Consider the following 12,244-nt stretch of genomic DNA (forward strand, 5'->3'; position numbering starts at 1 on the left):
GAAAAAGCAAAACACTTTACACATTGCTAGTTGGAATGTAAAATGAAGCAGGTACTTTGGAAATTGGTTTGGCGGTTTCTCAAAATAATCAACACAGTTACATATATTAATAAGAAACAAAAATATTCCTGAAAATTAATTGCAAAGAGATGTTCACATCAATATTATTCATAAGAGCCCAAAAGGAGAAACAACCCAATGCTTCATCAACTTATGAATGAATATATAAAATCTGGTTTTTACCTATTATATGGAATATTATTTTGTAATAAACAGGAATGAAGTACTGGTGCTTAATACAACTTAAATGACATTGTTATTCACAGTGTATATAGATGTCTGATCTTTCTGAACATGAATCTCTTCTATTAAATTGAGAGTAATTATACTTTCTTCCACCCAATTTTTGGGCATGATAAGTGAGAGATAAAATACATGTTTAAGTACTTCATAAAGCACTGATACTTTATGTACATCTAGAAAAAGAACCTGTTGAATATTTTTGGAAAAAATAATAAAAGAAATGATTAACAGGGTTCACTTACCTTTTCCTCAGAAAGGGCCTTAATGTACTTTTTACCCACTTTTTTCTTCATGGTCCATGAAATGCCTCTCATTTTTTTCCCTAGACCTCCTCCATTACTTGAAGTTTTATTTTGTTCTCCACTTTCAGTTGTAGGTTCCCACTCAGGCGCCTAGTTTGGATTATTTTTTGAAAGATGAAACAATAAATAGGTGAGGAACATTGATTTGAAAATCTTGTTAGAAGACTGAATTCATGGACTTTCCATACATTCTGTGCATTAACCTTCACAATTTCAAATAGTATAGGCAAAACCCACATATATTTCAAGTTTTTCAGACCTGATTATCTTATTATCTGTGCTACAAACTCAAAAATTAACACTTGTGATGATGAAGGTTCTGACCTTTACATCTGATTTTTTTTTCTTTCTTTTTATGGTGCTGGGGATTGAGCCCAGAGCCTCATATCTGCTAAGTAACGACTTTACTGCTGAGATATACCCCAGCACCTACATCTGAATTATTTTTTAGAGAATTTTGGTTATTTTAGAAGGGTTTTGTTGAAGAATCATTTTAGATCTTGTTTTTGAAATGAAAAAAAAATAGAAGAAAATACCACATACTGAGTGATTTTGTCTATACAGATGGGAGACATTTTATTGAAGAGTTTAGAAAAGCTATAGCATTTATATGCTGAATGAGCATTATAACAGTGTCTTGCTTTTTACAGAAATTGGGATTGTTATGACTATTTTTTAGAAGTTTCGAAGTTAGTTAAATCAGTTGAGAAACTAATTTTTTTCCACCTTGCCAGGTGAGTATACTTGCACATTTTACACATTCTCAAGCTATGCTAAGAGTTATTTGGCTCCATCTCTCCATAATTGGGGGCAGGACATGGGGAGAATGGAGGAATTTTGACAGGGAAAAGGAAGAGAGGGAAGGGGAGGGAGCATGGTGGAATGAGATGAACATCATTACCCTAGGTACATGTATGACTGCACATATGGTATGACTCTCCATCATGTACAATCAGAGAAATGAAAAGTTGTGCTCCATTTGTGTACAATGAATTGAAACACATTCTATTGTCATGTGTAACTAATTAGAGCAAATTAAATGAAAAAAAGAAAATGTAGAGGAAAAAATTATTGGCTCCATCTATTAGTAGAGAAATCTTTATGCAATTCATATGCTGTACTAATAATCAATTCTCTTGTTTGGATTGCTTCTGTCTGGTACTTATTAAAGCAATGACTTCCCATCTAACTCAGAATAAAACACAAAGTGTTTCCAGCCCACAGAGCTCAATAACATAATGTAAAATATGTGATGTAGTATAATTAATATATTATATATTATAAAATGCTATATATTGTGTTATATAGAATCATTTTGAAAAAAATATTCTTACCAACCTACTCCTTGTAGCTTCTTAGATTTCCCCTGCTTACCATTATAATGGTTATCAAAATTTGGTCCCAGGACCAGCAGCATCAACATATTTGAGGACAATTTGTGTTTTAACAATGTCTTCAAGTGATTTTTGATACATAGATGTTTGAAAACAAGTGTAGTAATTTTTTTTTGCCACCCTAGCCCCCTTGCTTACTTTATCAGATTCTCACCATGATATACACTTGCTGTTGCTAACTTCTAGATAACCACAGATCTTCCTTAAATCATCCAGGTTTCTATTCATATATCACATAATAGGAGAGAAATTTTCTAATTGATCAGTCTCCCCATTTGTCCATATATCCAGTTTGTTTAATCAGACTTATTCTTGTCCTAAGGACCTAAGGTTACTTGATACTATATTTGCTTATTTAATTCTTATCTGCATCTTCCATTTGATGCATGTTCCTGAAGATTTTATCTTTTCTTTATTCTGAGTATCTAGACTACTTATGTAACTGGTGATTCAAATTTTTAAAATAAATGAACTCTTTATGTTGAACTTCGAAGCATTTTTTCTCCTTCCGAGGACATACTTATCCTTAATACCTGAGATTTGCAAGAAACAAAACTTGTAGATCATCTGGCTTAGCACTGCCCACCATTCCTGATATGTGGACAGCCAGTCATTCTCTGAATATTAAAAAAAAAAAGATGGGAAACTTCTCTTTAGTGAACTTGACTATTTTAATATAAAAGTTTAATCACATAGTTAGCATCATTATTAATCAATATTATGTTTTGCTTGATATCTTACCCCAAATTGCCTATGATAAATATGAATGGACAACCAATTTAAGCCATCATTGCACTTTATTAATTTCTACATTCAAGGTTATAAAGGCAAAGATTCTTTGCTTAATTCAAAAGTGCTGAATAAAATATAATTTGGAAACACTTTAAACTGTTAGAATTTTTATTCTCTCTGCTTAAATTTTCTCTGTGTTCATTGTAAGACTATTTTACTAAAATAAATGTGAAAAATTTTTTATTACAACTGATTTTAACTTATTCTCTGAGCTTCAGGAAATGTACTGCAGATTGTTTTTTCAGTTTTTCTACCATTATTTACAGAAGCTTCAGAGAAATTATCTCCATATATTTTAAGTGTTTACATTTTTTGATGCTGTTCTTCATAGTCTAAGCTACATTTTTATTTAAGTATTTAGTTACAGCTTTGTTTTTGTTTCTGCCTTTTAAAAATGTGTGTCCCCCTCTAGACTTCAGTCATCATGAAATAAGTAAGCATTTTCATCTATTATTCCCATCGTACTTCCTGAGTGCCTGATGGGAATTCTGTCATGGAGTTTGATCTGAATTAGTTGAATGGAAGGAGGATGAATGCTGTGTTTCTGAAAAGTATGCAAATTATTTCATCACATTCACTAAATACTTTCACAAATTATTCAGCCATTATAATTTGTCAATGACTCTGAATAAGTCTGGGTTACACTTATGAGTTAAGTCTAGAATTATAAATTAGATAATTTTTGAACTTAGTTATGTATGATTATGGAGAATTAAAAGTTTACACAAGATGCAAACTGAAAACAAAAATCTTATAAGGCTTCTCTGTCTCTTTCAACTTTTCTTAAGCTTGAAAGTGTTTATAGCTTACAAATGTGTATGTAATGGTCACTGATGAGACATTTCAATGCATATAGTAGGACTTTGAGGATGCATTAATTGTTAGAAAGTATGTGCATAACATTTATAAATATAGAATAAAATACTAACCTCAGTTGAATCATCTGGTTTTGATATGGAATTATTCCGAAAACGATCAAAATTCCCAAAACTGCTGCTGCGCTAAAAAATTGGAAAAGAAAAGGCAAGGAAATTTAGGGGTTGTGACTTTCACGACTGAAAATCATAACAACATTTCATTATAGTTTAATAAGCACTGTCTCTTGCATATATAGGCTATAAAAAACTCTTCCCTGGAAGATCAAAGACATTGAAGTTATAAATATTATTAACCTTTTTATATTTATAGTTGATATGATGTCTTCCTATGCTTTATGTCATAATGTTAAGCACCTGGGAGAAAAATCTCTGTTAAATTATTTTTAACTTAGAGTATTACTTTTACTCTTGAGGGTAGCCCCTGAAGAATCTGTGAATTCTAGACTGAACCTTCTTTAAATGAGCTAAACCCTACTTCTAGCAGGTAATGGCAGTAGTATCAACCAACCAACCAATAAATAGCAATGATAAAACAAAGAACACATTTATGAGTAGATGCACAATCAGAGATCAAATTTCATAAAAAATGAACATAGTTGCATTTCCTATTATTTTTTTTTAAAGAGAGAGTGAGAGAGGAGAGAGAGAGAGAGAGAATTTTTAATATTTATTTTTCAATTCTCGGCGGACACAACATCTTTGTTGGTATGTGGTGCTGAGGATCGAACCCGGGCAGCACGCATGCCAGGCGAGCACGCTACCGCTTGAGCCACATCCCCAGCCCGCATTTCCTATTCTTAAATCTTGATATTTTGAAATTATTTACTGGGTGGAGAAAGAGAATGCATACACATAGATCTATTAATAAATTGAAGGCATGTACCATCTAAAATTGTGAGTAAAACTGATTTTTTCCACATTTCACATGGAATTATAATGGGACCTCTAGGTCAATTTCATTCACTGGTTTTAAGAAAAAGCTCAATATGTTAATAAGAGACTGTTCCCTTGGATACCTTTTCCCTTACAAAGCTAAATTTTTGTTCTTGTGCAACTCATTCTAGGCAGGTAATTACAAACAATCCTGATATGCTACCAAGTATGTGGATCTCTTCAACACATTTTCAAAATCCTTTAGTCATTGAATCAAAAAATTGATATTTCTTTACTCTCTACTTAATTTTATGCATTGTTTGGGATGGTAGTTATCTGATCTTTGTATACCTTTATGTCCTATCTTAGCTACTTTATCTCATTTCAAGTTTATCATACTTTAAAAATAAGCCAATGGTACTGAAAAAATAACCAAGTAGAATGTAAAAGTAATAATGGGAGTCAGTAATCTATAGGAGCTTGTATTGTCCTTCCAGAAATCATAGCCCATTTCAGCTTAAGTCAGCTTCAAAGTCCCCTAGTCCTTAGAAGCACTCTAATACTCATGTCTCCCCACTAGCTATCTTTAAAACTCCTGGCTTCCTTTTAAAATGAGCTGAAATAAAAAGATCCTGACATGTGACAAGGGGTGAGCTGATAGACTCTGTGCTGCTGATTATCACCCCAAGGATGATGGCTGTGTTAGATACAATTAACCCCTCTCGCTGACTTTCCAGCCCTGCTGAATAAGCCCTTCAGCCCTTCTTGCTTGTGGTAAGAGGAGAGGAAGAAAGCCTGAAATTGAGACCCACACTGGAAAATACCAAGACTTTTTAGGCCTAGAGACACTGCCCAAAGTGTTAACCACTTCACCTTGCCTACTGGGCATTTGTAGCAGGCTGTCATTGCTCAGGGATCACAGAAGGGAATTGAGAGTGCTATTCTCCTGCTTATAAACAATCCAGATATAGGGAAATCTATTACCCTTTCATAGACCTAAAATATTCTTATGGCCTATTGTAGCCCACTCCTATGTCAATTTTGTAGTCTACCTTGTGCCTGCCTCCTGCCTATCAAATATTAATGGGAGTTATGGAATGATTTCCACTACTGGATAATGGGTCCTGTTGCACAGGGAGGGCACAGAATAGACTCCTTCAGCGTTTTCTACACTATCTTTTTCCATTAAGTAATCAATAGTCACCACCTTTTAAAATTAATTCTCCCCCCATTATATCAATAAAGAAAGTAGATTTAGGAGTAGTGGTTTAAGAAAGACACAAGACTATTACTTTGGGTTTTGCCAGTCATCTCATTGCTAATAATTCAACAAATTGAAGCCAAAGAAGTCTATCAGTCTTTTCTAAGAGACTGTTAAGAAACGTATCTATGTACTTAAGAAGACATTTAAAATTTTTCATTATTCTCTGGTTTAAAAGTCAGGGACTTTCAGAGATAGCGTCATAATGTGTTTATAGGTTATAGCTTATAATGCAAAGGGGTTAATATTCACTATGAGGTATGATCAAGGAACAAATTTATAATTTTTACTGTCAAGTTTTTTTATGAAAATGTGAATCATGTGGATGCAAAATCTGCTTCTGCTATAATATTAGTAAATGAGAATGTGGGTCTTTTTGTTTTATTTTTTGTGGTACTAAGTATTGAACTCAGGAGTGCTCTATCACTGAGCTACACCCCAGCCCTTTAAAAAAAATTTTTTTTAAGACAGAATCTAAGTTGCTGAGATTGGCCTTGAACTTGTGATCATCCTGTTTCAATCTCCCAATTTATTGAGATTATAGGCATATACCCAGCAGATAATGTATTTGAATATTGATAATTTTGCATCATATACTCACAACAAATTAGATTTAGCAAATACTATTGATGACAAAAGCTCCCATCAAAACAAAGCTATTATATAAACAAATAGCCCTATCCCCACCAAAAAAATAAAACGTATGCAGTTGTTCCTTATAAAGTTAGAGATTCATTTGTAAAATAGAGCAACATCTATGTAGAACATTTAGCATTATTTTAAAAATTTATGTATGTGTTTTCCCTCTGTGCTAGCAATTAAGTTTCCAAGTGTCTATATCAGAGATACAATTGGATGTGAATTGATTTACACACCCACACTCATTCTAGAACTTTTATGAAGAAGCCAAAAACCCCAAAGTTTATCAAAGGGGGATTGACTGAATAATGTATGGTAAATAAACACCATGGAAATGTAGGCAGCAGTAAAACAAAAAAAAAATTGAAACACAGATTTGAAGAATGCAATGGAATAATCTCTATACAGTGTAAGTTAACAATGCAAAATGCAGAAATGTACAGAGTGGCTCTAATTTATCTTAGTGTGGAAATATATGTGTTTTCTAATACAGGCAGGTATATATTTTTATTTCTTCATGATATAAGGCAAAACAAACAGGATAAAGGGGATAGGAAAGAAAATACTCTGGATATGTACTTTTATTTTCTAGATTTAACTTCAAAGCCATGTAAATATTCCATTTATTGTAAACCAAATTAAATCAATATAAAAATATAATCAATATAAAAATATCCCTAAAATTTCAAAATCAAAATGATTCTATATTGAATTGGCTGTTCAAAAAAGAGGAATTACTTTAAGTGGTTTTAAAACACAGAAAATTGATGGTCTCTACATAATAGCATGTATCTCAAGGACAAAAAATAATGAAAAAATAAATCTTGTTTTCAATAATAACATTGTTATTAATAGTATTGATATATACAGGTATACATGTTGAGTGACAATAAAAATAATAATGTTAATGAAATTCATAATGAAGATTCTCAGTACATGAGAAAAGCGTATATAAAATCTAATGTTTTGATTTAAAAAAAAAAAACCCTACAGTTTTAAATTGCAATTTAAAACACTGTGAGCATTCATGGTATATTTCCTCTTTAAAAAATATGTTTCCTAGCTCTGCCTACTTTAAAAGATTTGGAACAATCAGAATTCAGTGTTGTGTCACTTCTAGTGTCTAGATAGTAGACTCTAAATACATTTTTCCCCCAAAGGAACCAGGTCTCTTTTACCAGGATGAGACAGAAAATAATACTAGTTGATTCTGGACTCCTTATTATACCATAAACCAAATACATTTTCCAAAAAATTTAGGGTCCATAGTGAAAATTCTTACTGGAGTGAATTGTATCAAAATATGGCTAATTTCAGTATTAGTAAAAATAATAACTTCAATATATCTAACATATCAAAATTCATGGGTTCGTATTTATACCGCAAAGAAAAATAGCAGTGATTATTTTTGGAAATGTTACAGTTATATTTTTGAAAACTAGCAAATAAAAGGAAATACTTAATCTGTCTTTTCTGTATAAAGTGCATTTTGGAGTAGCTAAACAACTGATCATGGAAAATTACTCTGTATATGTGTATACTCAAGTTTCATCAATTAAAAATGTCAAAACTACAAAATTATCATTTTGTAAATCCCTAATATAATATTGGATTTAGTCAATGATTATCAATGACCACTAAAAGATAGACAACCAGAATATGTACTTTGTAAAGGAAGCATTTAAGACCACTAATTAAATATTCTTTAGAGGCCAGGAGAGGGAGGGGAGGGGCGGGAAGGGAAGGGAAAGGAGAAATCACTCCAAGCTCCTGTATCTAACTACCAGATTCAGGTAATACAGAAACAGAGGAGCATGTTAAATGTCACCAAGAGGATGCAATCAATCAGAAAAAACCCAGACAAGGAAAAACTACATAACTACATGACAGATGACAAGGTTTTTTTTAGCTAATCAATAGAAAGAAATAAAAGAGGACACATAAAGTATAAATTAAGAGACTCTAATTGTTATATCTACCAAATACAATTGAGAATCTTGTTTTGATACATATCAAATAAATTTCTGTACTAAAAACATCCAAGAGGAAATTTTGCGTTGAAGTAGTACTGTTATTTTTTTTTAGGTCAAAAAAAATCTAGTGAGGTGCAGCCAGTGTTTAGGCATAAAAACACAATTGGCCATTATCTAATGATGAGCCAGGTGGTGTATAATATATAGGGTAAACTGTACTACTGTCTACTTTTATATATGCTTGAAATTTTCCAGATAAAATGCTGGTTTAAAAATGTCTGTATGTATGTATATGTGTGTGTGTGTATGTATGTATGTATGTGTATGTACACGTGTGTGTATATTTTTAAAGAATTAATGATATTATAAGTTAATTAGGGAACCAATTTACAAAAATATAATAATATTGCCTAAGCTTTAGTTATTTGAAAGTACAGACAATTGAAGGATAAATTTAAGATTTTTTATGTAAATTTACTTTGATACAACTATTTTTTTATATAAATGTGTTTTTGATTGCCTTTATGAAGTGGATCTGTGATCACACAGTACAGATTACCTTTTTTTAATATGGTCTACTTGGATTCCACAAAAATAGTGCTGAGCATGAATCATACTTGAACACATTAACGCATATATCTCTCTACATGATGCAATGAATCTCCTAAAGGAAGGTAAGAGGATCCTTTTTTATTAGTCACACCTCTTCTCTAATTTTGCATAACAATTTTAATAATTATTGAATGCCATTTAATGATAAAAAACTGTCAGTTTCTTAGAAATCATTTCATCCTTTTCAATGAGGAAATTATTGCAAAAACTCTACCTAGAAAAACATTTTCTTTTTAAAAATTTTCCACCATGCTACTCCATTAAAGAACATTGATCTAGTCGTCTTTTTCTCAAAAAAAAAAAAAAATGCTAGTTAAACAGCATGGGAAGTGTGGCAAAGTTAACTTGATAGCAAGAAGGGAACTAAGTGGATTTCCTAAAAGAATGACCAGCCTTCTTTTACCAACATGCAGGAAACTTGAGAGTCTGTTTCTTGAAAAATGAAGTAAGCTTTCAATCCAAACCAGAACTGGCTTTTATTTTTTCTTAACTATTCCCCAATTGTGAGGTCTTCACCTCCAGCATCATTTACTATTCAGGTAAGATACTGGTGGAAAGTTTCACAGTCTATTTCAAAGAAAAAATTTGCATATGTGAGTCAGACATCTGCAGTATTTTGAAATATACTGGCAAATTAAAAATTATACACACTCTGCCAACAAGTTCTCACATCTTCTAAATATTGCCCAGAAAGTGTTGGTTAGTAATATGCTCTTGAAGATCAGAATTCTCTTTCAGCACACCCTTGTATGAATATTCTATTATGAAATGCTAAGTCTCAGTAAGCTTGTCAGACTTTATCCAAAAGCATTCGAGGATTTAATTGTTCTAACTAACTCAGGTGCTAAGATCTTTTGAAGAGTGTGAATTGAATTTAACTAACTAAAAATAATCTGTTAAAATTGTCTCAGTGTTAAATAATTACACTATCATGTGGTGCTCGTGGAAGACAGTTGTGTGGGACGTCAGGGAACTGGAAGCTCAAAAGCCATCAGCACTGCAAAATCTTGCCTTCCACATTAACATTTTCACCTTGAATTAAGCCAAAGCTCAAACGTGTATCAATGCCCTAAATATTTTCAATGTTCATCTTTTTTCTAAGAACAAAAGCTCTCTGATTCAGTACCTTTGTGTCAACTATAATATGCCCAAAGGAAGTGAAGAATTCTAATTCTGTAGTATTTCTTAAAGTTTAGTCAAAATTTCCAGGCTAAAGGTTACTTTCAGAAGTTGATGTGCCACTGAAATAATTTCTGAAAACTGAAAGTGCCTTACAAATTACCCAAAGAGCATGGAGGCGGGGATACCAGAAGGAAAAAGAAAAAAAAATTCAAGACAGAATGATCCATAAATTGTAAAAGTGGGTATTCATATCAGCCTATGTAATGTAACAAAACAAATTTTACAAGTTTAAAAAAATGCTTAAAATTCTCAATCAGACCTCTGTAAAATTTACAACCATCTCTTATTATTCACACTGCATCCAGACTCTAAGTCGTGCTCCCCTTTTAGACATCGAATATAATTTTCTACTTTAGTTGAAAGGAGTTTGGAAATAATATTTTGAGATCTTTTAAATATTTTTTTTCAAGTAAAAGGCATAATGTAACAAAAGTTTAGGGAAATGACATGACCAATTCTTTAAAACTCCATAGAAAAGCAAAAAAGGAAAAGGTTTTAAATACTTTGTGATTATACTACTCTAATTATACTATCCTAATGATTATGATTATACTACCCTAAACTGTTTAAATTTTTTTCTTGTAAAATTCTAATTGAACCACTTATTCCTACACTATTGTTTTATACTTTCTAATCTTTCTCTTTTTCTTACTACTGAACATATTAACAAGTACTGTAAATGATCCCTCTTGATCTTCAATCTGGAATTCTTTATGGCATCACGTTTTTGAAAGATTCAGAAATTTCTCTACAGAACCCACTTTTCTTTTTCAAAATTAATTAATATTTTATTATTGAATAAGAGTTTTGTAAGAAACTGTACCATCTCCCATTCTGAGAATTATCAATGCCTTTTTCTATTGATTTGGACATATTGCCCTGAGAGGCTACTGTGGATACCCTTTTTTTTTTTTTTTTACTTAGTTACGTATGACAGTACACTGTTCTTGACATATCATATATTTGAATCAGATGGAATATAATTTCTCATTTTTCTGAGTATACAGGTTGCAGAATCACATTGGTCATGCAGTCACATATATACACACAGTAATAATAATGTCTGTTTCATTCTACTATCCTTCCTATCTCCTCAATCCCTCCCGTCCCCTCCCATCACTTCTCTCTACCTAATCTAGGGTAACGCTATTCTTTTTTTTTTTCTCACATCTTCATACATGTATTTTGTATAACAATGAGGGTCTCCTTCCACCATCCATGCAATTCCCTTTTTCCCTCCCTTTCTCTCCCACCCCCCTTCCCTATGTAGAGGTAATCTTCTTCCCATGCTCTTCCTCTCTTCCCCATTTTGAGTCACCCCCCTTATATCAGAGAAGACATTTGGCATTTGTTTTTTGGGAGATTGGCTAACTTCACTTAGCATAATCTGCTCTAATGCCATCCATTTCCCTGCAAATGCCATGATCTTATTATTTTTTAGTGCTGAGTAATAATTCCATTGTATATATATGCCACATATTTTTTATCCATTCATCCATTGAAGGGCATCTAGGTTGGCCCACAGTCTAGCTATTGTGAATTGTGCTGCTATAAACATTGATGTGGCTGTGTCTCTGTAGTATGCTGTTTTTAGGTCCTTTGGGTATAGTCTGAGAAGAGGAATAGCTGGGTCAAATGGTGGGAGGACCTACTTTTCTAACTGCTGTAGTTCATTGTCACTCTTCCCCTGCCTTTGTGTGGGAGGGCCAGTGTCTTAACAGGGAGCTCTCTGCTTATGTGCTGCTACCCCTGGGGATCTACTTTAAACCCACCTCTGGACACGCCACCCTGTGCTGTTAAAACTTGTACTTGGTCACTGCTTTCTCCGGGACACTTGAACAATAATACAAAATATAATGTCCCCCTCCCCCTGCCCCTGTCTTCTAGCCTCCACATCTGCTCAATTCTTTCTCCAAATTCTATTGTTGGCCCTTTCCCCCTATTCCTTTTACTCAAATATTTGCTAATTCCTGAACCAATGCAACAGCTTTCAGCTCTGTTGTCTTCAAATCTTGCTTCTCCACATTACTACTTT

At 32.7% G+C, this 12,244-nt stretch overlaps 1 protein-coding gene across 1 annotated transcript in view; it reads right to left on the bottom strand.

Annotated features, from left to right (window-relative positions):
- Window positions 1–12,244, bottom strand: part of SAMSN1 (SAM domain, SH3 domain and nuclear localization signals 1) — a 162,217-nt gene that overhangs the window by 23,838 nt on the left and 126,135 nt on the right. Inside the window, exons 9-10 of the mRNA XM_081301982.1 lie at window positions 3,721–3,792; window positions 546–695 (exon numbers count right to left, since the gene is read on the bottom strand). Of these exons, the coding sequence (XP_081158108.1) occupies window positions 546–695; window positions 3,721–3,792 (222 nt within the window). The remainder of the gene's footprint in view (window positions 1–545; window positions 696–3,720; window positions 3,793–12,244) is intronic.

This window comes from Spermophilus citellus (assembly GCF_964194105.1).
Source record: "Spermophilus citellus genome assembly, chromosome: 7".
Taxonomy (NCBI): Eukaryota; Metazoa; Chordata; class Mammalia; order Rodentia; family Sciuridae; genus Spermophilus; species Spermophilus citellus.